This window comes from Chlorocebus sabaeus, chromosome 1 (assembly GCF_047675955.1).
Source record: "Chlorocebus sabaeus isolate Y175 chromosome 1, mChlSab1.0.hap1, whole genome shotgun sequence".
Taxonomy (NCBI): Eukaryota; Metazoa; Chordata; class Mammalia; order Primates; family Cercopithecidae; genus Chlorocebus; species Chlorocebus sabaeus.
This window is the reverse complement of record NC_132904.1, coordinates 115119998-115146542: the sequence shown is the minus strand read 5'-3', so window position 1 is coordinate 115146542 and position 26545 is coordinate 115119998. Positions and strand designations below refer to the sequence as shown.

General features: G+C 58.6%; 1 protein-coding gene across 1 annotated transcript in view; it reads left to right on the top strand.

The window, feature by feature from the left end:
- The first annotated feature begins 219 nt into the window (after positions 1 to 219).
- Positions 220 to 26545, top strand: part of BCL9L (BCL9 like) — a 30007-nt gene continuing 3681 nt past the window's right edge. Inside the window, 10 exon segments of the mRNA XM_073021524.1 lie at positions 220 to 268; positions 6559 to 6612; positions 15704 to 15805; positions 17059 to 17444; positions 18108 to 18227; positions 22942 to 23158; positions 23319 to 23403; positions 23485 to 23580; positions 23582 to 25778; positions 26177 to 26458. Coding sequence (XP_072877625.1) covers positions 15780 to 15805; positions 17059 to 17444; positions 18108 to 18227; positions 22942 to 23158; positions 23319 to 23403; positions 23485 to 23580; positions 23582 to 25778; positions 26177 to 26458 — 3409 coding nt within the window. The 5' untranslated portion in view covers positions 220 to 268; positions 6559 to 6612; positions 15704 to 15779.

The following is a 26545-nucleotide window of genomic DNA, read 5'->3' as shown; positions in this document are numbered from 1 at the left end:
TGTGCGCGCTCTCCCGCCGCTGCCCGGCGCCCACGACCATGCTCCGCGGTTGGGAGGCAGGAACCCAGGCACCCAGCGATCCCCGGATAGCCTCCCCCGGGCCGGGCTGGTATTGAGATCAAGGCGTCCAGGATCAAAAGATCACCGCCTGCCCGCCCTCTCTGCATCTCCAACTGGCGAGCAGGAGGACCCCCATCCACACACCGACCCTGACCTGGTTATGGCTTCCAGCTCCGGCCTGGCGTGAGGACCCCCCAATCCGCGTGAGGTGAGGGGTGGGCTGGGGGCAAGGCGAAAGTCATGCCAGGCCAGCAGAGGCGCGAGGAGGGAGATCCAGTTTGAATCGGGGAGGGGAAACACAGTCGGATTGTCTCTTGCTCTCTGGCACGTACCCCCAGGCTGTTTAAGGTGTGGGGGACGCCCCCAGGGTCGGTGGAGGCTACTCTTAAGCCCCCAATCAGGTTGGCAGCTCCAGAACACCGTGGGGAGGGTTTAGGGGCAGCCAGGGGACCCTGCCACCCTAGCGCAGAGAACAAGGCCGGCCTTGGGCCAGCTGGAGCAGCGAACCTTGCCCTGGGGGCTTCTGGGAGATGTAGTCCCCCTCCCAGGCTCACCAACCCCGTGGGTCTTCGCACCCCAGCTCTCCTTCCCTGACTGATGGGAGCCTCCAGAAGGAGATGGGTTAGGACTAGGGAGAGCTGGGGGTCAGTCACCCTTTTTCCCAGGCACTGCCTGCGAGTAGCGGGGGCTGTGACTGAGGAGTCTCTTCTTTCAAGGCTTCTGAGTGATGTGGGCTTGGCTGGGGGGTGGGGCAGTCATACAGTTCCTTGGAGGTGTCCCTGCGCTGCTAAGGGGAGGTGGCCCCTGCCTTGATCCAAAGGAACCCTCGGGGAAGAATGCAGGAAGAGAAGTGAGCTTAGGCTTCTTGTTCCGCTAGGGTCGGTCCTATTCCAGAGCTGCTGGAATTTGGTTTCAGAAGAGACAGAGGACTACTAAGGAGAGAGTCCCTTGAAGTCTAGGAGTCTGGAGGGTGTCTCTGTGGAGCAATGAGGCTAGGATCAGCTTCTGTCTGTCTGTCCAGCTTCCTTCCTTCCGGGTTTTTCTGACACCCCCTCCCTCCCTCCTCTTTCTGTCTGTCTGCTGCTTGGGGTGGGTGTCTGTGTCTGTGTCTGGGGGGACCTCTGCTGAGAGGAGAAAAAGTGTTGCTCTGAGAGAGGTGACCTGGGCATGTGTTTGAGCCTTCAGAAAGGGGCTCCAAGGCTCCCTGGATCTTTTGCCCTCACTCCCAGCCTTGGTTTAGTGTGAAAGCTGTCTGTGCACTGTGTCTGCTTTAACTCTGCTGCTGCCTCTGAGCAGCTCTCTGGATGAGACCGCCACAGTGAGTGGGCTTCCACTGTCTTCTCCCTCTCTTCTCAGCCTCTCCAGGGTGCAGCCACTTCCGGGCAGGGGCTGCCTTGCTCCTTTGCTGCCTCTCAGTATGGGCCTGGCTACCTTCTCCGGGTCAGAACCACAGTTTCATGACCCCAGAGGAAGAGCATGCTCAGCCTCTGTCTTCCTGGTGTCAGCTCTGAGGCCCTGCTGATAGAGGCCTCAGGACAGGACCGGGAGAGAATGAGTGAAGAAGGTGAAGAGCAGGGAGAGAGACTGGGAGGCTGGTGCCAGGAAGGAAGGTGCCACCTCCCCCAGGTGATTTGCCTTCTTGGCCTTGGAGAGCCAGGTCTGGAAGGCCAGCCTTCTGGCCACCTCCCTCTAGGGGTTCCCTGCTTGCCCATGTTGCTCCTGAGTGGTGTGGGGTAATAGTTCACAGCAGGAAGGGTGCTGAGGGGCAGATGGAATACCTAAAGTCTTGGATCCAGAGTGACTCTTGTGCCTGGAGTAGAAGGGGTCCCATGACTGGAGGCCCATATGGAGGTTCAGAATGAGTTTCTACTAGGATGGGGAGTCATAGGATTGGAGAGATACTACAGGGTCCTAGAGAGGGATTGGCAGTCCACAGAAATCTAGCGCCTCAGTGGCAGTTTGGGACCTATTGATCTTGCTTGTTGAATCTGTGTTGGGTATCCATGACCCTGCTTAGCTAGTTCCTGCCTTTGGGGTCCTGGTACCTGGGTTAAGCGGGAGCCCTAGGCTGGGATCTCAACTTCCACACTAGGCAGGACAGTAGCCTCTAGGCAGAGGCCTCGGGGGTGGCAGTGTCGGCTCAGCAAGGGCTGGAATGCCTGGCACCTGCTTTAGATTAAAGGAGATGCCGAGCAAAGGAGAGCTGCCTGCCTGTCAGGGGAGTGGCTGGGATGGAGCTCCATGGAGCCCAGGAGTGGAGTGGGAGGAAAGGACCAGGGTTGCAGCAGCAGCAGCCCAGGCGGGAGTGGAGGGAGCCACTGTCACCCAGCTCTGCAGCCCTCCTCCAGGGAGTCTGAGAGCCACTGTCACCCAGCTCTGCAGCCCTCCTCCAGGGAGTCCAATAGGAGGAGCTGGGGGCACCCCCACACTGCCCCTAGCACCACACGCTGAAGTTCTGTCCCAGGAGCTGGGGCAGCTCTGGAGAGCTGGGGTGTTCAAGTGTGCAGTCTTCCCCTCATCAGAAGAGGCCCACAAGGAGGTGTATGGGGGCTCCTTTGGGATTCTCATGGTCCTGCTGCCATGCTGGCTGTTTCTGGGGCTCTTTGGGTGCTGAGAGTAAGGTATCTCAAGAGTCTGGGCACCCAGGGGTGACAGGGGAATGGCATCCCTTGCTTCCTTGTGCCAGAGCCCTGGGCACTGCCCGGGTGCTGACCTCTGATGGGGGGAGGGGGCAGAAGGGGGATGGCACCGTGGGAAAGTGGGCAGCTGTGGGAGCCAAGCGGGCACAGGCTGGGTGCCGCGGGCAGGGAGCCTCTGCCAGGCCCGCTCTCCCTGGGGTGGGGCGGCTGTTCCATGGACTGGCTCAACCTGTTGAGCGCCTGGCTGCTCTAGCTCGGCGTGTGTGCCCCTGCCTGCCAGCCCTGCCAGCTGCCCACCCATAGCCACACCGTGGGGGCTGCCCTCGGAACTGAGGGAAGGAGGCTCTAACTGGCCAGAGGGCCCGGGATGGGGCCGGTGGGAGCTCCTCCCAGGGCTGAGGAGCCCATCTGAGTCCCAGAGCTGGGGCTAAAGCCAGTTGGAGGGCTGGAAGGCCAGGGCTAGGAGGGGAAGGCCAGAGCACTGCAGCTCCTGAGCTGGTGCATGTCACTTGGCTCGGCGGCCCTGAAGGCTGCCTGGACTTACAGCCTGGAATTTCCTCTGCCTGGTGCCAGGGCCAGGCCTCCGAGCCCCACCCCCAGCCTGGACTGACCTCCCCTCCCTCCCCTCCTGGGGGAGAGCTCAGCCTGACTTTCCCTGGAGGCTGGGGGAGGGGCAGTAAGGGCATTCTGGCTGCTGTGGGAGGGGTGACTTCCTGGGTGTGGGCATGTGTTGCACTGCCTCAGTCTCCCCGAGGGTTCCGCATCCCTGTGGAGAGCAAGAAAGCACTGGGTTCCCAGGGGGATGCCCACAGCCTACTCTGAGTGTGGGGGGTCCTGGAACCTGTAGAAGACCCCTGACTCCTGCAGGCCCTTGCCATCTCCCTATCCCCTGTGACCTCTTAGCTTTCCACCCACTTTGGGGCTGTGCTAGCTGGTGGGGAAGGGGAGCCAGGGTGCCACTCTGGAGAGCAGAAGGTGGTCACTGCCCAGGAGTAGGGGAAAGGACACAGACAGTTTCCCTCTGATTCTCCATGCTGAGGGGGAGGGGCGGCCTCCCCTGCCTTCTCACTTTTTCTGTCAGTGGCAAAAGCAGAGGCCTCTCCTTTGCAGCCCAGGCCCTCCCTGCTTGACCCTGGACCGGCCCCCCTCCTAACCTTGGTGTTTTATTCTAGGCCCCCTTCCGCCAGGGCTGGGACTCCCTCTGTCCATTCCTGATCCTTCTCCAATGGACTGGTAGCCCTGGGCTGGCCTGTCTTCCCCTCCTCCTCACTCTGCACTTCCCCACCCCCAGCCTCAACTGGGAATGGCCCTGAATCCAGCAATTCCAGCATTTCGAAACCAGGATTGTTTTGAAATCCCTGAGTGGTTCTCCACCCCCTGCAGGCTCCCCTCCTCCCCAGAGCACTGCCTTCTAATCCGACTTCACACACTGCTGCAAGTTTGTGTGTTTGAGTTTGTGTGCTAGCACATGGCTGCGTACTACTTTGTGTGTGTAAGTTTGTGTGTGTGTGTGTGTCTCAGTGTGGGTGTATCTTCTGTCGGCGGTTCTGTTTGGCAGTTCTGTGTGATTGGCCGATGTCATGTGTGTTTCCTGAGCTCCCCTAGGCTGTCTGTATGAATACGGTAGCCTCTATGGGTCTTAAGGGGCCACTCTTGGAGAATTTGGAGTGCTTTTTAGGAAACGTCTTTGGATGTGCATCTTTGGGAGTTGCGTCTGTGTTGTCAGTGTCGGGGTACCTCTGGAGAGTGTGTGTGCTAGGGGCGTGTCTCGTCCACGTGCACGTGCATGTGCGTGCACACACATGCGCTTCACTTCTCTTCCCTCCTCTCTCCTCCCTGGGAACATGTCTGGGGTGTGTACTCACAGGTCTCCCCACAGCTCCCTGGGACATGGAGTCCTCTGCCCTTTGATAGGGAAGTTTCCTGGAGTGGGGCCAAGGCTTCTGGCAGATCTGTGGTCCTTGGAGAGAGAGTGGTGCAGTGGGGACTTTGCGATGAACCCTCCCTGGGAACTGGGTTCTCTCCCTCTACCTCTCACGGGCACCTAGCACCTTGTAAGGTCCCCATACCACCTGTCCACCCTCTTCTGGTCCTGATTATACAGTGGTGGTTGTTACAGGGAGGCCTGGTGCTCTAAAGGCAAAGCGGTGGGGAAAGGGAGCTAACCCCACACGCTGGGGTCACTTGCTTCATTGAGGGCAAGGAACAGCCAATCACATCAGACCTGGGAGCTTGGTGGCAAATTTAAGGTTCAGAAAAAGTTGACTTCTCCAGTGAGGGCCAAATAGCTAAACAAGAGAAGACACTCATATTTCCAGCCTGAGCAGAAGACAGAGGGGTCTGGAATCCAGGCATCTGGGGTGGGGCCAGCTGCCCTTGTAGCCTTGATCGATTGTGGGAAGTCCTTCTTGATGTTTAATCTCATTCCCAGTATTCTACATAAGAGGAGGTTCCTAGGGTTTTCTGATTTGGGGCCAAAGAGAGGACGGTGATAGCAGAGTTGTATCGGCATGGGATGCAGGCGCTAGAACCCCCATAACCTTTCTGTATCTCAGTTTTCCATCCTGGGATCTCAGGCTAGAATGGAATGCATTCCTCCAGAAGCACTTGTGACAAATCAGTGAGGAAGCAGAGTGCTGGGGCTGGGGCTGATTGTGTGAGTCAGAGACCTATGGAGACAGCAGCAGGAGGTGGACACAAGGATAAGCTGTCCCTTTTACGTCCCCACCCCCAGTGGCCTCTGGTCCCAGAGCACAGTGGGAGGAAGGGAGGGGTACAGGTTGGTACCGTGCTCAGTGACCCAGCAGGGGGAGGGCCTTGGCAAGGAATTTTCAGTTTGTTTCTCAATCTCTGTCTCTGAGACACGCACACACGTCACTGCAGACACCTTTAGGAGATGAGCTCAGAAAAGTCACCTAGGTGGCGGCAGGGCAGGGCAGTGCCAGACGGGGCCATGTGGAACCAGCCTTTTGCTGGTAGATGCCCTGCTCTGTATGAGCCTTAGAATGGAAAGTTGAGCCCAGCCAAAGGTCTTTTCCCCAGCAGCCCCCATCTCAGGTCTGGGAGGAACACAGGCTGGAGAGGGTTAAGTCTGGTTGGCAGGGACACCCCCCGCCCAGTGCAGTGAGAGAGAGGGAGGGGTGGTTAGCAGCTTGCTCTAGTTGGCGTCTCTCCCAGAATTCTTCGGAAAAGAACTCCCCTTTGACCCCCCAGTACAAACTGAGCCCAGCCACCAGCCTCCCTCCCGCCTGCTGTGGGAGCTTCGCCCAGCCCCCTCCTACTGAATTGCTAAACCTATTCCCTCGCTCCAGGCCCTCCCAACCAGACCAGGTCCTCAGGACTTGGTGTCTTCAGGGTACCAGGGCTATAGCCAGGGAGACCACACAGGGACACAGAATACACAGCCATTCTTTTCGCTAACATAGGATAACCTGGAGGTGGCTGGCACTAGAATCTGGGGTCCTCCAGCCTCCCCATGCCTCGCCTCCCCCAGGTCCTCAGGCCAGGTCGTGGGAGTCCTCTGCCTCTCCTCCTCCCCATGGGGCCAAGCTCTAAGGGAGCGCTAAGGTCTTCCAGTGCTTTCTCCTCTCTTCCAGGCTAGGGAGGGGATGGCGTGGTGGGTGGGGGGTGCGGGGGGGCGGTGCAGCTGGGTCAGGCTTGGCTCCCAGCCAATCCACAGAAGTCCTAGCGGGGGTGGGGGGTGGCAAATGAGTAGCTCAGAGACTTCCTGGAGCTGCAGGCTGTGTGGACTGTGTGTACATGTTTATGTGGTGTGTTGGTGGGGGGTGCTGGGGTGATGGGAGGAGCAGGGGCATAGATTGCTGGAAGGGGGCTTCTAGCTTTGACCCTCTCTCCACAGGGAGCCCCCATCCCAGACCACACCCTTGAGCCTGAGCCCGACATTATTCCTGAGGTGAGAGGTCTGTGTGCCCCTGTGTGTCCCTCTCAGCCTCCCTGATTTCTGTCCGCGGCGGCCGCGTCATCCTGGCTTAGCCTCTTGCTTGGCTTTTTGTCTTTTGGGCTCCCTCCTCTTGGCTTTCTGCCCCCATCTCTCTTTTCATTCCCCTCCCTCCAGAGGAGGGAGGTCTCCTCTGGCTCCTGATGGGCAAACAGCCTGACCAGAACCCTAGACCCAGTCGGGTGGGGAGTGGGGCCGGGCCGGGAGGGGTTAGAGCCAGGCTCCAGTGAGAGTCCAGCCCTTCTCTATCTCAGCCGATCTCACCCCCCACCCGCCCCACCCTGCGGGAGGCGAGGAGATTCCGCCCAATCGCCCTGGAGGGCAAGGTACGATTTCCTGGTTATCCCAAGTCCTTGCTCCTCCTCGCTGGCTTGGCCTCTTCTGGCTCAGTCAAAGCCAGAGTGGCTGCCAGCCACAGTAGCGTGGTTTCTGCCCCGGCCCCCTGGTCCCCTAGTGTACACATGTGTGCGTGTACACACACACACACACACACACACACACGTGCGCGCGCGCCAGCCTCTTTCCCTCCGTCAGCCCCCCTTCCTTACTTAGCAACAACTCCCTGAATTCACAACAAACACTCCTGAGGGCTCCTGGTCCGACTAGGGAAAGCTGGAGGAAGCTGGGGACTGGGAGGAGGCGCTTCTCCTAGACCATCCCCAGGAGGGAGGGGCTTCTCATCCCCCCACCTCAGCCCACACCCTCCCCATTGAAGCCACCCCCCAAGGGACACTGAGGAAGTGGTCCTGCTCTCTACTGAGGAATGAAAGAAATGGGGAGCATTGGCCAGGTGTGGCTGAGCAGGTGGGTGGGGAGCAGGGCTGGGACTCCACCCTCACTGGTGAGTCCCACTTGACCTTTGACCCCCACCTGGGGCCTCTCACAAGCCCATGGTAACTCTTGGCAGGGGCTCTGTGCTGTTGTCTCAATGACTGGCCTTGTGCCCTCCTCTGACCAGCAGGGACAAGGATGGGTGAGGAGGTAACGGACTGGAGTTGGGCGGGGCTGGGGGAGGCTGGAGAACTTTGCTGTGTCCTGGCAGCACAGGCCAGGCCAGGCGGGTGAGGGAGTGGGGAGTGGTGCTCTCTCTCTCATCTTCCCTGGGCAAGCCCTGGGCACATCAGGCATGGAGGGAGGATGTGAGGAGCGAGAGGGTGGGGCCTGGGCACCTCGTTCATCATCGTTCAGAGGACTGATACTGTGGTGCATCTGGAGTATTGTGAAATGGCCCAGAACCCAGATGCCAGGGAGTCTGAATTCAAATCCTGCTTCTTCTAAAATTATGGGCCTTAGGCGAGTTATTTCACTTCTTGGCACTTCCCTTTTCTTAGTGGGAAAGTGGGCATAATAAGAATACTTTCTTACCAGACTGTTCTGTGGATTAAATTAGATGATGCACTTGAAGCATTTAGGACTGTGAAGTTACAAAGTAAATGCTCAATAAATGTTGGTGATCCTTCTTATTTTATTAGTCAGAGCTCTTCACAGGAACTTTTGACCCTCCCAGGGTTTTAGCACGGAAAGAATTGATAGTGAGAAGAGGGAGTGTGGGGGTGGGGAAGAGACAGCCTTTCCACACTCCAGATTCCTGGATTCTAATACCCCTCCAGACCCACTGTTTGCTACCTCTGTTTCCCCATCGTTGGTGCTTGCTGACTTCTTGATTGCAAGTTTGCCAAATAGCCAGGGGCCTGGAGAAGGCCCAGGGAGCTTAGGACACGTCTCCCTCGCTATCTTCAGGCTTCTCAGGGCCAGCCCTCCTCCCTGAGGCTGTTTGCTCAGTTCTGCTCCAGCACTCCTCCCACTGCCCCATCCCCTGCTGCTCTGCTCTCACCAGGCAAACAAGACATTCCGTCCTTAAATGGCTTAAATGGCCGCCTCCTCTCCTTCCTGGCCTAGGGGTCAGGGACCTGGCTTGGGGAGCGAAGTGTCAGTGTGGAGCTGTGACCTGGATGGCCGCTGTTAGGAACGCCTCAGGGCCCTGGGCCCCCGGATTCCCTGTGCCCTGCCGGGGCATTTCCCTGAGGTGCAGTGCCCAGGCCTATGATAATGTGGGGGAGCCCTGAGGGGCATGTTTGGCACCTGCTGGACACAGATGGTCAGGGAGGGGGCATGCTGAAGCCCAGAAGGGGAGTGGAGTAATATCAGCATCCACAGCGTCCAAGGGACACCTCCAGAGTCCCTCCCTGAGCTGCAGGGGGGAGTGTGGACAGGCTAGGAAAAGTTCTGCCTTAAACCTGTGTGCTGGCAAGGGAGAATGCTGAGTGGGGCCAGGCGGCCAGGGCTCCTACAGGCCCTGGGGTGAGAGTGGGATGGTGGAGGGGCTGAGGCTTGGGAGCTTCTGGATGAGGAGCCCAGGAGTGGGCGGCAGGGATGGGGTGCCCACAATGAGGTGTGGAAGCTATGCAGACAGGTGGGTAAAATCTTCTGGGGACTAAGATGTGGTAGAAGTGCCTAGGATCCCAGGGCCCCTGGGTCTGAGGCCTGGACTGAGCTAGCAGGTGTCTCTCTGGCGTGGTACCAAGAGGGGTGGGCTGGAGCCCCTGGCCCTGCTTACCATGTTCCTCTGGATCCAGAGAGGACACCTCCCTTCCATGGGCCGGGGGAATGAGGGCTCAGGGTCTGCCTGGGCCATGCCTCATTGCTGGGCTGGCCATGCCTCCTGTGCCCAGCCCCTGGGGCCTGTTCCTTGGGCAGGCTGGGGCTATTTTTGGGATCGGGCTGGGGCTCTGGGGCTGGTTTCAGATGTTCCAATGTGAACGGGAGAAAATGGGAACAGATGGCTGGAGGGTTCCGATCAGTGGGTACTGCTGGGTGCAGGTTATTTTTAGGACCTTGTTAACCCTTTGGGGGCTTGTGGGGCCACCCGGAGAGATATAGCCCTCTCTAGTTGAGAAGAGAACAGGTTTTCTCCCTGGGCCCCTACTTTCCAGAACTGCTTGTCAATTGTTCCTTTGAGATCCATGGCTAGAGAGTAGGCTTAAGCTTTCTCCCAGCCCAAGTACTACAGGGTGACAGCCAAGGGACAGGCAGGGAGAAGGGCACCTGGCAGAGGGGAGGCTGGCTCTCTTGAAGGGAAATTCCCCTTTACTTGCCTCCTGGACTTTTGAGACATGGTCCTGAGGCTAAGAGAGTGGACAGCCGCCCAGCCCCTCTCTGTTTTCATGCTGTGGGTTTGAGTGTGTCGGTGAGCCCAGGATGCCCAGGACTGTGCCAGTGGAGGGAGCTGGCCTCTGAGAGGAAGGCAGGGAAGGAGCCAGGTCTTGGTACTTGGTGCCGCTAATATGATGTCCACGGGCCCTGTTCTCTTGGACACTCACAGGGAAAATATCTGGACAGTGCCTTCCTTTACCAAATGCCCACATATTTGGGTGCCATGGCAGAAGGTAAAAATGAGGACATTAAGGCCAGAAGTGGTTTGTTGAGGGCTGGTGTGTCTTAGGCATTCTGTTAGTTTCACACTGTTACCTCACTGTATAAAATTATTCTCATTTTGCAGATGAGGAAACTGAGGCTCAGAGGGATAAAGGGAAGGACAAGGCCCCATAGATGAGAAGGGGCAGGGTGTGATTGACACTGTCTGACTACAGACTCAGTTTTTTGTTTTTTTTTTTTTGAGATGGAGTCTTGCTCTGTCGCCCAGGCTGGAGTGCAGTGGTGCATCTCAGCTCACTGCAACCTCCGCCTCCCGGGTTCAAGCAAGTGTCTGCTTCAGCCTCCCGAATAGCTGGGATTACAGGTGCCCACCACCATGCCCGGCTAATTTTTGTGATTTTAGTACAGACAGGGTTTCACCATCATGACCAGGCTCATCTTGAACTCCTGACCTCGTGATCCACCTGCCTTGGCCTCCCAAAGTGTTGGGATTACAGGCGTGAGCCACTGCGCCCCGGCCCTCAAACTCAGTTCTTATTCCACTGCATCCTACTGCACGCCAGGGCCCCAGCCCCAGAGGGCGAGGCCGCCAGGCACCAGACCTCCTCTGGGAGCAGCTTTACTGAATGGGTGTGGGAGAGGAGGCCTGGGGACAGGGGACCCTGCCTGTCACCGCTCTCACAATCCCCTAAGCCCTTTTTGCCTGAGGGTGCCAGGACTGACACCAGAAACCCCGTGTGGCCTTCCTGTCTCCCCTGCAGAGGATCACAGGCATACATCCTGTCTCATCACCCCCACCCCTCCCGGCCTGGCCCACGTGCCCCTGCATCCTGGAGGGTCATGACAGTCTGGATGTCAATGTGGGCAGAGCTCATGGAGCCCCCAGGTGCTGCTGGTGCCAAGAGTGTGGGCCAGCAGGCGAGGTGAGGGGCCAGGAGGATGCCTCTGCCTCTGGCTGTACCTGGGGAGAGAGTAGAGCAGGCAGGCAGGCGGGCGGGCGCTGGGTGAGGTCCCACCGTGGTGCGCTTGGCTGTGCCAGCAGTCTGCTGCACTCCATCCTCCCACAATGGCCTCATTGTTCCCAGCAGCCAGGCAGTTTGGAGGAGGTTCCTCGGGCCACCCCTACCCCCCTAAATAGGGACTAGATTAACCCCTTGGAGGACTGAGGCCAGGTGAGGGCCCACAGGGAGCTGCCTTGCCCATGTCTGCCTGTTCTGGGAACCCAGGCTTGGGAAGTTACCTTCTACCCACATGAACCCAGCACCAGACCACCTCCTGAGATGGGAGCCTCCATAGGGTAGAGAGTGGCACCTGGATCATCTCCTACCCCCACCCTGGTACAGGTGCCAGGGGACAGGAAGTACCAGTGGGGCGGCGGGCAGAGACCAGATATATTTGGGCCGGTGGGGCTAATTCCAGCCACCACTGCCTGCCTTACTGGCTCCTGAGCTCCTTTCCTTCCTGTGAAACCAGAGCTAGGTTGGGCCTAGCTCAGGATTTCGGTGGATTTAAAGAGGCAGCACCATCCCTGCCAGCCTGGCTCCCTCTCCCCTGCCCAGGTAGGGTCTGGGGCAGAGAGAGGACTGGAGAGCTTCTTGCTCCTCCCTCGCCCTGGGCTAACCCCTGGCCCTTGCCTCTGTTGGGGTACCAGGCTTTTGGCACTCCTCTCTCCCAGAGCCTTGGGCGGGTGGGGTGGGCGGGGGTGGGCTGTGGTTTCCTGTGTTGGTTGTTTGTGCCTGGCCCAGAGTGCCCGCCGCCTGCCTGGGCTTCCTGCCCTGTCTTGTTTCCTTGTGCCCCCCACCCCCTCTCCACCCCTCCCCCTGTGGGAGGGAGCAGCTGGGGACTGGGTAGCTGTCTTTGGGGGCACCCCACTGCCAGGCCATGATTGCTGCCCAAGGCCCAACCACACTGACAATGACTGTAGGAGCCAAGAGAAGTGAGGTGACCTCAGGCGTGTCCAAGCAATGCCACTTGTCCCTGCGAGTTCCAGAAGGGACAGTGGGCCAGAATGGGCAAAACCACCGATCGCCCCCCAGTACCCTGTTCAACGATCCCAGACCAGAAAGGTCTGGGACCAGGAGTTTCCATGGCCCTGTGGAGCTGGGGTTGTCTGACATTACCCTAGGGCTGCAGGTGGGGTGGGGCTGGAAACTCCCAGGGAAAACCTCCCAAGCAAAAATGGCTGATTTGCATGGTCTCCTTTGGCACAGGGTGGGGGGAAGTGGGGAGAGCTACTAGGAACCAGGGCCATGGGAAGGCCCCCTAAGCCTGGAAGTCCCCACATCGAGGGTCCCAGAGCAGCACCTTGGTCCTTGAGCAGATTTCCTGCTGGGCTACGAATCCTTGACCTCCCCACCCGCTGAGTCACCACTTCAGGAAGAGGAAGTGACCTGAGTGGTGGAGAGAGTTTCTGAGGTCTGAGGGGTCCTGACACCCAGGAGAAAGGGGATTTGGGACCCTGTCATCTCCGGCGCTGTATCTCCCTGAGCCAGAGGCCAAGGATCTCGTTTGCTCTGTTGTCCCCAGCAGGGTCCTGAGCCCTCGTGTCATCACAGAGGGCCCTGGCAGACAGAAGCATGGACCCTCCAAAACATTTTCTTACTGCCTCTTTGGGGTGGTTTTGAGCTAGGCAATGGCACTGGTGGGCCAGCTGGTGAGCCAAGCAGAGGCTCCCAACGTGGGGGCAGCTGAAAGCAGGCAGGTTGCCACTGGATGTGTGAACGCCTGCCCTACCTGTGGTAGTTGTGTGTGGAGCAGAGCTGGTGTGTCACACCTGGAGGCTCTGGGCATCTAAGCCTTCCTCAGCTGCCTCTCCCAGCCAGGATCAGGTCCACTTTAACCCTTAGCAACCCTTAGGCTGCTGGCTCCTACCCTCGAAGTCACTCAGGGTGGGGTGGCGGGTGGGGAAACGGATGGATATCTCAGGCCCTTTGTCAAGCCGCCTCCTCCTCTCCTCCGGGCACATTCATTCTCCTGGTATGCGCCTGGCCTTCCACTCAGGTGACTTGTACCTGCTCCCTGTTTGTGAGCTTGCTACCCCTCCCCACCTAACCCCCTAAGAGGGAGGCACGGTGATGTGTTCCCAGAGCCCCATTCCTTTGCTTTCTTTTTTTTTTTTTTTGAGACGGAGTCTGGCTCTGTCGCCCAGGCTGGAGTGCAGTGGCCGGATCTCAGCTCACTGCAAGCTCTGCCTCCCGGGTTTACGCCATTCTCCTGCCTCAGCCTCCCGAGTAGCTGGGACTACAGGCGCCGCCACCACGCCCGGCTAGTTTTTTGTATTTTTTAGTAGAGACGGGGTTTCACCGTGTTAGCCAGGATGGTCTCGATCTCCTGACCTCGTGATCCGCCCGCCTCGGCCTCCCAAAGTGCTGGGATTACAGGCTTGAGCCACCGCGCCCGGCCTCCTTTGCTTTCTTGCACCTCAAGGGCCCCTGGCCTGGTACTAGGAAGCCCCCTTCACTTGGTACTTCAAAATTGCATTGGACTGAGATCAGCCCTCTTGCTTCCCATCACCAGGCCTTCCAGGTGTCTTCAGAGACTGAGTGTGTGGAGGAGGAGGGGTCTTTGGGAGCTGGGGCAGACTCTTGAGGGGCAAAGTGGGGAGGTGTGAGATGGGAAAGTCCTGACTCATCCACGCTTGACTCAGCTCGCCCTGCGGCGGGGTGGGAGAGAGGGGGTGGAGTCCCAGAGGGGAGGGTGACTGAAAGAGTCTTCTGGGGAGGAGCCTAGGCCTGAAAGGCCACCGGGGAGGACTGATTTTCTAATAGCCCCATCCCAAATTCTTACAGGTTCTCAATTTTTGAGGCTGTGAACATAGGTAGTGAATGACCCTTGCCCTGCCCCTCCCCCCTTATGGGGGGCCTGGGCACTGTGGCTGGAATGTGGGAAGCCTACCTATCTGATGCAGGCTCAGAGGAGCAGTCCTGGCTGGGGTGGCGAGGTGGGGCCACTGCAGTGTCTGGAATGAGGGTCCCCACACTGCCACGTACTGGATCTGTGACTCAAGGTCACATCACTTCCTCTTCCCAGACCTCAGTTTCCTCGTTGAAATGGGGTCGATCCTTTTGAGAATCTGCGAGTTGGTGAAGGGAGAGCCTGAGATGCATGCCAGCCAGGAGCCTGCTCAGAGCCCTGCTGTCTCCAGTGACTCCAACCTCTGCCTCTGCTCTTCCCTGGTTGTGATGGAGAAGCTGGGGGTGGCGGGCTGTTTCCCAGGCAGGTCCTGGACTTTGGAACCTTCCCCCAGGAGCCTTCCTCCCCAGAGACAGGGCTGGAGTGGCGAAGGCCAATGTGCCCTAGGGTTAAGTTGGGGTTACACTCCCGCAGGGTGGCAGGTGGGGCCCCCTCACCCCGAGGTCCCCGCCCAGCCTCCAGCAGCCCCGCAGGGAGCATCAGGAGTGTGCACCGGTGTCTGGTCGGGTGACGGGACGAGGCTCATGGGCCCAAGACTCCTCCCCTTTGACCGGGATCGACTGCTGGAGGGCGGGTAGGGGAGGCAAGGGGGAAGCCAGGGCTGGGGGCAACTGGGTGAGGCCTCTGTGTTTGTGTAAGTCTGTTGCTGTATCTATGGCCCTGTGCGTGTTTCTTTGTAACTACCAGGCTCAACTTTCTTCGGCTCTCTTGTGGCCGGCCTCAGTCGTTTCATCTGTTCAATGAGTCCGGTGCTCGCACTCAGCCCTCGGGCAGCCCCGGTGTCTGCGCGTGCCCCAGGCTATCTCCGCGGCTCCCGCTCCGGCCGGCGCTTCCCTGGCCTCCAGCGCGCCTCTAGCTTCCTGGGCTCCGTGCGTGTCTTTGTCTCCCTGTCCACGTGTGAGCTGTTGAGTGTGTGTGAGTCAGAGTTCGGGTGTCTGTGGGTCTCCGAGCCTCTGCCGGCAGCACCCGGTGCTCGCCAAGCTTTTGCCGGCTGGCGCGCGCCCCAGCTCCTGGCGGGACTAGTCCGTGTGTCTGTCCGCGCGCGGGGCCTGGAGAAGCACGCTGCAGTCCTGTCCGCCTCCCGCTCGCTGCCTCGCTGGCTGTCGCTCTCGCTCTGCCTCTCCACCCGGGCTCTGCCGAAGGGGGCGGGGTGGGGGTGCAGGGCGGGGGGAGGGGAGGCTCCTGCATTCTTGCGGTCGGGGAGGAATCCGAGCCAGCGTTACTGGTCTCCAGAAGAGCCCAGCTGCAGCCCCGGGGCCCCGCCAGGCCTCTCGCTGCCCGCCTGGGCCTGCTGGGATGGGCACGGGCTAGGCCTCGAGCTGGGGACGGGGCGGGGCGTGGCCCCTACCCCGGGCCCCCTCCACGGCTGGAGCGCTCTGGGGGTGGGGCGTGAGGGGTACCCCACCCTGGATGAGGGGCGCGTCTGGGAGCAGGAATCCCTCAAGGGGCCAGGGCAGACCTCAACGGCCGCCACACGCGGTACCTTTGCTACCTAGCCTTTTAGTGAATTCTGTCTCTGCCGCCCGTCAGGGCGGGGGCCTGCTGGAGACTGCAAGCCCCCTGAGGGCAAGGTGCGGGAGGGATGGGGACAGGGCTGGCCTCCAGGATCGAGACCCCATCTCGTAATCCTCTTTTTCCAGTGCCACCCCACCCTACCCAGCTCCCTAGTCCCAGGGCTGTTGGGGCTTCCCTTCTCCCCTCCCCCTCTCACACCCCCTCCCCAAGTCACGAGTTTTCTCTTTGGGGCTTGTTGCTGCAGTCCGTGCTCCAGTACCGAGTACCTGGCTGGGCCCTGGGCACGCACAGGGGCCGTAGCCCCACTGTGTGTGGGAGCCATGAGGATCCTGGCTAACAAGACAAGGTGTGTGGGTGTCGTGGCGGGCGGGATGTGTGTGTGTGGAGTGTGGGAAGGGAAGGGCCCAGTGGTGATGGGGCCCAAGCTGTGCTGGCCAAGAGAGGAGCCGCCCTGGGCACCTGGCTCCCAGGCCACCAGTGGGCTAAAGCGGGGTTAGCATGGGAAGGCCTGGCCCGAAGCAGGAGGCGCAGCCAGCCTTAGTACCTGGGCCCGGGGGGCAAAGGGGACTGGCAGCCTGCTATGCTTGCGGCTTCTGGTCCCTTCTAGTTCTTCCCTCCTTAAAATGGTTTCAGCAGACCCCCTCCCACCCTACTGTGGGGTCCGAAGGCCGCCTCTGGCCTCAGTCTAGCTGGAGGTGGGAGCGGGAGTAGGGGGCGGTGCCTGCCTCCCTCCCCCCACCCCGGAGAAGCCGGCAGACAGGGCCAGGCGGCAGCAGCAGGACAGCAGAGCTGAAATAAATCTGAGCTGGTGTGGAATGAGGGGGGATAAATATCCTCTCCCGTGATGTGATCTTTCCAGCGGCTATTAATAGGTCTCCGGGGAGGGGGAGGCGGCGGGGGGAGCGGGCTGGAGCTTAAAGGGCCCGCAGCCTAGGCTGCAGGAATCCTTGGCTTCAAGCTGCACTCCCCATCTGCTTGACACACCGCTCCCCTCCCCCTTTCCTCCTGCTTCTGCCTGCCGGCCTGGCCTGCCAGGCCCCCCTCCTCGGGCCTTCCCCTCCAGCTGTCTGGACCAGTGGGTACCACTCCCCAGTGTGCGTTTCCCCACTGTCCCTGGGGAATGAGACCGGGGCATGTGCAGTGACTCCAGGTCCTGCGGCCCTTCTCTGCTGGTGTTGGGACATATGGGAGTTGAGGTTTGAGACCTTGGAAGGAGTCTGAAGACAGCAGATCTTAGAAGAGAGGATGCTTAAGTCTGATACAGAGGACAGGGTTGCCACAGAAGCTTGCAGACTGATGGGTGTTGGGGCTGAGGTGGGCGAATTCTGCCAACTCTGGGCCCTGGTTTCCATTTGAATTGTGGCGGCTGGAGGGTGGAGGGTTTCTCCGTCTCCACTCCCCAAGGTGGATGAGGGCCTTAGCCCTTGTCTGAGGAAGCCATGTAGGGAAGTAGGGAATAAGCTGGTGGTGGTCTTGAGATGCCACCACTTCCCCCTACCATTCCCCATTATTAGAGGAGGCAGGATGGGGCAATTAAGTTCCAGGCATGCCTAGCCCCTAGCAAGGTTAACTTTTCACATCTCTCCTACCTTCTCCCAGGTTACCCCACCCCAGGAGGAGAGAAGCTCCAGGGAGCCCGCCGCTGTCCCCCCGCGGCCATTGCCCCCCTGCCCCAGCCAAGCCAATGCACCCAGAAAATAAATTGACCAATCATGGCAAAACAGGGAATGGCGGGGCCCAATCTCAGCACCAGAATGTGAACCAAGGACCCACCTGCAACCTGGGCTCGAAGGGCGTGGGGGCGGGGAACCATGGGGCCAAGGCCAACCAGATCTCGCCTAGCAACTCAAGTCTGAAGAACCCCCAGACAGGGGTGCCCCCTTTCAGCTCGCTCAAGGGCAAGGTGAAGAGGGAACGGAGTGTGTCTGTGGACTCTGGAGAGCAGCGAGAGGCTGGGACCCCATCCCTGGATTCGGAGGCCAAAGGTACCCCATTTCCTTATCCCCAAGACCCTAGCATCTCCTATAGTCCAAGGCTCAGATGTTCTGGGAGATCACCTCTCTGCCCCCTGCTTGTCCAGTCCTCACCCCACATTATTCTCCAGTGTTTCTGCATGGGTACCTTTCAACACCCACCAACCAGATCATTCGGGATTGGGGCTGGCTATGGTGCCACCCATGGAGGGGCCACACAGAGTGGTCAGACTATGGATTCCTTCCCCTCCTGCTTACCCACTAGAGCTCCAGAGAGGGACAGGGAGGTGCTGTGGAGTGAGGAGCAGACCCCAGACCCACACACTTCCCAGGAGCCTCCGTATCCCGGCTGGTGGGAGCCCTCTGGGAGTAGGCACTGGGGCCTGGAAGAGTAGCAGCAGCTCCCCCTCCCCGCCAGCCCTAATTAGAACCAGTTGTGGTTGGGGATTATGCTGTACTTGGTGTTGGGGGGGGGAGGGGAGACAGGCATGGGGCTATAGAGAGAAATCAGAAACAAATGGTGTGGTAGGGACCACGGGCTGGCGAAGTGCCCACCATGGCCTGGGCAGTGCCCTCTAGGGTGGGGCATCTTAGAGAATGGGTCTGGGAGGGACCCTGGGTGTGGGAGGATGGGGCCTCTGGGCACTAACTCTTTCCTCCATCCTGCCTGGGCAGAGGTGGCGCCCCGGAGTAAGCGGCGCTGTGTGCTGGAGCGGAAGCAGCCATACAGTGGGGACGAATGGTGCTCTGGACCGGACAGTGAGGAGGACGACAAGCCCATTGGGGCCACCCACAGTGAGTGCCTGTTGATGCCAGGGTGCTGTAGCCAGTGATGTTCCAGGGGGATGGACTTGAGAGGACTGAGCCTGGGAAAGAAATGAGGACTGGGATCCCTGGATTTCTCTCTCCCATCCCACCTCAGACTCTGTCCCTCCCTGCGCTGCAACAGCCTTGCCTCTGCCTTCCAGGTGCTCAGTGGCCCCCTCTCCCTAAGGACCCTTGGTGAGGCAGAGTGGAATGGCCCCCTTATTGGTCACATCACCCACACCTCTACTTGTGAATTCCTGGCCTATGCTGCCACCTTCTGGTTAGTGGAGGCAGGGCAGTGAAGGTCCAGTGTCCCTGGGAGTGGGACAGTTGGCTCTGCTGTGCAAAGCCCTGCTAAGCCTGGGTGTGAGGTGCCACTTGGCTGTATCTCTGGTGCCCTTCCCTAACCTCTAATTGACTCCTGGCAAGTACCCAGGGTGTGTCACCAGGACAAGAAGTGGGTGTGGAGGGATGTCCACTCCTCCGATTCTTTTATGAATCCGCCTGTATTTTGGCCTTCCATGAGTGAAGGGGGAGAGCCAGAGGTAACCCCTACCCCTGGGAAGCTTGTACACATTTTTTTCCCCCTCAAAGTTTACATCTTTTTGATGGGAGAGACATAAGAAACTAGCCAGAGAGGCTAGCTGCGGTGGCTCTCACCTGTAATCCCCAGAATTTGCGGGGCTGAAGCCGGAGGATTGCTTGAGTCCAGGAGTTCAAGAACAGCCTGGCCAACATAGGGAGACCCCATCTCTAAAGAGAGAGAGAGAGAGAGAGAGAGAAAGGAAAGAAGTAAAGAAAGAAGAAAAAGAAACTAGCTAGAGACTATTAAATTGTGAATTTCTTGAAGGCAGGGACGGTAGAAATAAGAAAGAAAAGAGTACGTTGACTACTTTGCTACTCTATTTTATTTAATCCTTACAATAGCCTTGTGAGGTCAGTGTTATCATAATGTCAATTACAGAGGAGGAAAGAGAGTCAGCAAATGTGATGGAGTGAGCAGACTATGTCTGTGGCAGGGGTGCAGAGGGTCAAATACCAAACCTCTACAGCTAACTGGAACCTCACAGACCATCCTGTATCAGTTCTTTCTCCCCTGTGGGACTAACCTGGTGATCGCCAAGCCTCTGGCTGAACCCTTTGATGATAGAACCCTTTACTGCCTCCCAGGCCAGACACCTCCCCCCATAGCCAACACCTCCAGTTCACTTATGTCACATCAGACTGCACCATTGTAGAAACTTTGTGAGTTTTATTTATTTATTGTTTAGAGACAGGGTCTCTCTCTGACACCCAGGCTGGAGTGCAGTGGTGTGATCACAGCTCACTGCAACCTCAAACTCCTGAGCTCAAGAGTCTGAGGTGGGAGTCCCACCTCAGACTCCCAAGTAGTTGGGGCTCAGGCATGTATCACACCTGGCTAATTTTTGTATTTTTTGTAGAGACAGTCTTGCCATGTTGCCCAGGCTGACCTTGAACTCCTGGTCTCAAGTGATCCTCATGCCTTGGCCTCCCAAAGTGCTGGAATTACAGGAGTGAGCCACTGTGCCTGTCAAACATAGGGAAATACAAAGTAGAAATTGCTGACATCCCATACTCAAGGCGACTATTGTGACTAATTTAGTCGTACTGCCCCTGGAGTCTTTAATTTATTTATTTATTTATTTTTGAGTTGGAGTTTCACTCTTGTTGCCCAGACTGGAGTACAATGGCGCAATCTTGGCTCACTGCAACCTCTGCCTCCTGAGTTCAAGAGATTCTCCTGCCTCAGCCTCCCGAGTAGCTGGGATTACAGGCATGCGTCACCACACCTGGCTAATTTTTGTGTTTTTAGTAGAGATGGGGTTTCACCATGATGGCCAGGTTGGTCTCGAACTCCTGACCTCGAGTGATCCACCCTCCTCAGCCTCCCAAATTATTGGGATTATAGGCATAAGCCACCGTGCCCGGCCTGCCCTTAGATTCTTTTTTTTTTTTTTGAAACAGAGTTTCGCTCTTGTTGCCCAGGGTGGAGTACAATGATGTGATCTCGCTCTTGTTGCCCAGGCTGGAGTGCAATGGCGCAATCTTGGCTCACCACAGGTTCCGCCTCCCAGGTTCAAGTGATTCTCCTGCCTCAGCTTTCCTGAGTAGCTGGGATTATAGCAACGCGCCACCATGACCGGCTAATTTTGTATTTTTAGTAGAGATGGGGTTTCTCCGTGTTGGTCAGGCTGATCTTGAACTCCCAACCTCAGGTGATCCACCCACCTCGGCCTCCCAAAGTGCTGGGATTGCAGGTGTGAGCCACCACGCCTGGCCACTGCCCTTAGATTCTTAAAGAGTTCTTATTGGAGGGGCGATAGAACGTAGACATTGACAGAACTAGTTCTGCCATCAGGCTGCCTTGGTTTGCAACCCAGGTTATTTCTGTTAATTTGGGAAAGGGCCTCCGTTTCCTCATCTATAAAAATATTATTTATCTCATAGGGTTCGTACAAGGAGTAAATGAGGTTATACATATAACATGTTAGCTTTTATCGTTGTTATTGTACTAGAAAGTTCCTTGTTGGACTAAGCCCTGCCTCTCTCCCCATAGCTTGTATCCAAGAGCCCCTCAGCAACCCTCACACATCGAGGTCAGCTCTTTTTTTTTTTTTTTTTTTTTTTTTGAGGCAGAGTCTCGCTCTGTCGCCCAGGCTGGAGTGCAGTGGCCGGATCTCAGCTCACTGCAAGCTCCGCCTCCCGGGTTCACGCCATTCTCCTGCCTCAGCCTCCCGAGTAGCTGGGACTACAGGCACCCGCCACCTCGCCTGGCTAGTTTTTTGTATTTTTAGTAGAGACGGGGTTTCACCGTATTAGCCAGGATGGTCTCGATCTCCTGACCTCGTGATCCGCCCGTCTCAGCCTCCCAAAGTGCTGGGATTACAGGCGTGAGCCACCGCGCCCGACCTGAGGTCAGCTCTTAAGCTCCCCCACAAATTTCTGGCTCTGCTCTTCTATGTAAAATTGGAGAGATAGGGTCTAGAGCAGGGCCATTTTGGTGTGGGTCCGTCAGAGAAGAAGGTGGAAAAGAAACGTTTTCCAAAGAGGGCAGCCTGACACTGGGCCCATGGCCCGGTGGTCACTGTCCTAGCTCAATGGAGACAACTTTAGGCAGTTTGTCTCCCATTAACTGAGAATGCTGGGACTTACTGTCTGCGGGCCAGGCACCGTGACTTGCTTTTCTTGGCATGGGAATGGGCCTACCCACTCACCTAGACCCATTGGAGATTTTTTTCTACGCTAAGACTTACAGTCAAGTGTATAACCATGGAACAAAACTTCCCTTGGTGCTGAGGGTAGCTGGTCTGTCTTGAGAGTGTTTCCAGTATGTCAGCTTTTTGTGTTTCTTTTTTCTTTCTTTCTTTTCTTTTTTTTTTATTTTTTTGAGACAGTCTCCCTCTGTCGCCCTGGCTAGAGTGCAGTGGCACGATCTCAGCTCTCTGCAACTTCCACCTCCTAAGTTCAAGCAATTCTCTTGTCTCAGCCTCCCGAGTAGCTGGGATGACAGGCATGTGGCACCACGCCCAGTTAATTTTTGTATTTTTAGTAGACAGGGTTTCACCGTGTTGGCCAGTCTGGTCTTGAACTCCTGACCTCAGGTGATCCTGCCACCTCTACCTCCCAAAGTGCTGGGATTACAGGCATGAGACACCGCTCCTGGCTCTCTGTTTTTCAAATGGATTTTTTTACTCTGTGACATTGATTTAAACTTACTGTTAAAAAATATATTTCTTTGACCTGCCCACTGTGCAAGGAGGAGGTTAGTATTTTACATTTTATAGATGAAGAAACCGAGGCTTAGAGGGATGTCTGGTTCATAAAATCACAAAGTCAGTTAGTGGTGGGGCTAGAGTGAAAAACCATCCATCGTTTGAATCATCAGCTCGTGCACCCTCTCTGCCTTCTCCCTAACTGGGTGACTAGACTGTGTGCACATACACTTACCCAGTTTGAGGGGCAGCAGCAGAGCTCAGAGCAGAGCTTCAGAGTCCCTGCCCTGGGTTCAGTTCTGGCTCTGTACTAACTGGCTATGTAACTCTTTTTTTTCTTGTTTTGTTTTTTGGGTTTTTTTGAGATGGAGTCTCGCTCTGTCGCCTAGGCTGGAGCGCAGTGGCGCGATCTTGGCTCACTGCAAGCTCCGCCTCCAGGGTTCACGCCGTTCTCCTGCCTCAGCCTCCTGAGTAGCTGGAACTACAGGCTCCTGCCATAACACCCGGCTCATTTTTTTGTATTTTTAGTAGAGACGGAGTTTCACCGTGTTAGCCAGGATGGTCTCGATCTCCTGACCTCGTGATCTGCCTGCCTTGGCCTCCCAAAGTGCTGGGATTACAGTCGTGAGCCACCACGCTCGGCCTCCTCCTTTGTTAAATGGAGTGTGTGACAGGTTCCTCCCAGGGTGTGTTGATGAGATGAAATCACACGTGTTAAGTCCCCAGCAGAATGCCAGGCCCATGGGAGCCTATGGAAAGGACACATTTTCTCTGTCCCTGCTCTCCACATGGTCACCACTCTTGCCATGATGGAAACCAGCCTGATGAGAACACCAGATAGTGACATCATATGTTCCTGTGGGCACGAGCTGTAAGGCTGTGAGCATCAGTGGGAGGGGTATCAGCTGGTCCTTCCTGCATCTGGACGTCCCACTTAGCCCCTTTCCCTCTCCTCTCTCCTCCTGCAGATTGTAATGTAGCAGACCCAGCCATGGCGGCCCCACAGCTGGGTCCCGGCCAAACCACCCAACTGCCCCTCAGCGAGAGCAGCGTGCCAGGCGCCCCGCACGGCCCTCCTCCTGGCCTTCGGCCTGATGCCCCTGGGGGCGGGGGCGGGGGCGGGGGTGTCCCCGGAAAGCCTCCCTCGCAGTTCGTATACGTCTTCACCACCCACCTGGCCAACACGTAAGTGCCTGGTAGGCAGGCCACGTCTCTCTCTCTCTCTGCCCAGCACCTCTCAGCCTGGGGTTCTGAGGGAGCCATGTGCAGGGGCGGGTGGGGTGGGTGAGGGTGGGGCTCCCTCCTGCTCACCCCTCTGAGCTGTGGGTGCCCTCACTCTGTGCAGGGCTGCAGAGGCAGTGCTGCAGGGCCGGGCAGACTCCATCCTCGCCTACCACCAGCAGAACGTGCCCCGGGCCAAGCTTGACCAGGTGAGCGTGGTGCCTCTGTGAGCAGCAGGACGGGGCGGAACGTCCCCTTACCTGTCTCATGCTCTCTTTGTCCTTCTGCAGGCCCCTAAAGTACCCCCCACCCCAGAACCGCTACCCCTGAGCACGCCGACAGCGGGCACCCCACAGTCCCAGCCACCTCCACTGCCGCCGCCGCCACCCCCCGGCCCCTGGCAGTGCCCCGCCTGCTCTGCCCCCAGAGGGGCCTCCTGAGGACAGCAGTCAGGACCTGGCCCCCAACTCAGTGGGAGCTGCCAGCACAGGTGGTGGGACTGGGGGCACCCACCCTAACACCCCGACGGCTACCACCGCCAACAACCCTCTGCCTCCTGGAGGAGACCCCAGCAGTGCCCCCGGCCCTGCCCTGCTGGGGGAGGCAGCCCCCACTGGAAACGGGCAGCGCAGCCTGGTGGGCTCAGAGGGCCTGTCCAAAGAGCAGCTGGAGCATCGGGAACGGTCCCTCCAGACGCTGCGAGACATTGAGCGACTGCTGCTCCGCAGCGGAGAGACTGAGCCCTTCCTCAAGGGGCCCCCAGGAGGAGCGGGTGAGGGGGGCCCACCAGCACAAGCACCCCCTCCCCCCGCCCAGCAGCCACCCACGGCCCCTCCCAGCGGGCTGAAGAAGTATGAGGAACCCTTGCAGTCCATGATTTCGCAGACACAGAGCCTAGGGGGCCCCCCTCTGGAGCACGAAGTGCCTGGGCACCCCCCGGGTGGGGACATGGGGCAGCAGATGAACATGATGATACAGAGGCTGGGCCAGGACAGCCTCACGCCCGAGCAGGTGGCCTGGCGCAAGCTGCAGGAGGAGTACTACGAGGAGAAACGGCGGAAAGAGGAACAGATTGGGCTGCACGGGGGCCGCCCTCTGCAGGACATGATGGGCATGGGGGGCATGATGGTGAGGGGGCCCCCGCCTCCTTACCACAGCAAGCCTGGGGATCAGTGGCCGCCTGGAATGGGTGCGCAGCTGCGGGGACCCATGGATGTTCAAGATCCCATGCAGCTCCGGGGCGGACCTCCCTTTCCTGGCCCCCGTTTCCCAGGCAACCAGATACAACGGGTGCCTGGGTTTGGGGGCATGCAGAGTATGCCCATGGAGGTGCCCATGAATGCCATGCAGAGGCCCGTAAGACCAGGCATGGGCTGGACTGAAGACTTGCCCCCTATGGGGGGACCCAGCAATTTTGCCCAGAACACCATGCCCTACCCAGGTGGGCAGGGTGAGGCGGAGCGATTCATGACCCCCCGAGTCCGTGAGGAGCTGCTGCGGCACCAGCTGCTGGAGAAGCGGTCGATGGGCATGCAGCGCCCCCTGGGCATGGCAGGCAGTGGCATGGGACAGAGCATGGAGATGGAGCGGATGATGCAGGCGCACCGGCAGATGGATCCTGCCATGTTCCCCGGGCAGATGGCTGGCGGTGAGGGCCTGGCGGGCACTCCCATGGGCATGGAGTTTGGTGGAGGCCGGGGCCTCCTGAGCCCTCCCATGGGACAGTCTGGGCTGAGGGAGGTGGACCCGCCCATGGGGCCAGGCAACCTCAACATGAACATGAATGTGAACATGAACATGAACATGAACCTGAACGTGCAGATGACCCCGCAGCAGCAGATGCTGATGTCGCAGAAGATGCGGGGCCCTGGGGACATGATGGGGCCCCAGGGCCTCAGTCCTGAGGAGATGGCCCGGGTTCGGGCCCAGAACAGCAGTGGCGTGATGGGCGGCCCGCAAAAGATGCTGATGCCTTCACAGTTTCCCAACCAGGGCCAGCAGGGATTCTCTGGGGGCCAGGGACCCTACCAAGCCATGTCCCAGGACATGGGCAATACCCAAGACATGTTCAGCCCTGATCAGAGCTCAGTGCCCATGAGCAACGTGGGCACCACCCGGCTCAGCCACATGCCTCTGCCCTCTGCCTCCAATCCTCCTGGGACCGTGCATTCAGCCCCAAACCGGGGGCTAGGCAGGCGGCCTTCGGACCTCACCATCAGTATTAATCAGATGGGCTCACCGGGCATGGGTCACTTGAAGTCACCCACCCTTAGCCAGGTGCACTCACCCCTGGTCACCTCGCCCTCTGCCAACCTCAAGTCACCCCAGACTCCCTCACAGATGGTGCCCTTGCCTTCTGCCAACCCGCCAGGACCTCTCAAGTCGCCCCAGGTCCTCGGCTCCTCCCTCAGCGTCCGTTCACCCACTGGCTCGCCCAGCAGGCTCAAGTCTCCTTCCATGGCGGTGCCTTCTCCAGGCTGGGTTGCCTCACCCAAGACGGCCATGCCCAGTCCTGGGGTCTCCCAGAACAAGCAGCCGCCTCTCAACATGAACTCTTCCACCACCCTGAGCAACATGGAACAGGGTGAGTCAATTGCGCAGGCAGGCAGGCTCTGAGCAGTGTGCCCATGCTGGGGCTGGGCAGTGAGTCGAGGCCTCTGTACTGGGGCCCAGAGGTGGATGACTCTGCTCGAGGGGCAGATGATGACAGCTGTGGGCTTTCTCAGAGGGCATTACGTGAGTCTCAGGCATTTTGAGGGATTGTACTTGGTGCCCAGGATCGTCCCCTTGCTCGGGGCCCTGAGGCTGCAGGGATTGCTTGAAGACTGGTGGGCTCTGGAGATAGTGGGGGCCTGTGGGTGTGTCTGAAGGACCAGGTGATTTGGGGAACTGACCTCTTCCTAAACCCCCCCAATATCCACAGCCGAACTCATCTGCCCCTCCCCAGTCACCCCTGCTCTCTTTGTCTCCCCGTTTCTGTAGGTGCCCTCCCGCCTAGCGGCCCCCGGAGCAGCTCCTCAGCACCTCCCGCCAACCCTCCCAGCGGCCTCATGAACCCCAGCCTACCATTCACTTCCTCCCCAGACCCCACGCCTTCCCAGAACCCCCTGTCATTGATGATGACCCAGATGTCCAAGTACGCCATGCCCAGCTCCACCCCGCTCTACCACAATGCCATCAAGACCATCGCCACCTCAGACGACGAGCTGCTGCCCGACCGGCCCCTGCTGCCCCCCCCACCACCACCACAGGGCTCTGGGCCAGGTGCGAGGACAGGCCGGGGCCCCAGGGAGGCCAGCTGGTGTGGGCACTGGGATCAGGTAGCACAGCTGTGGTTGTGCTGACTTTTTT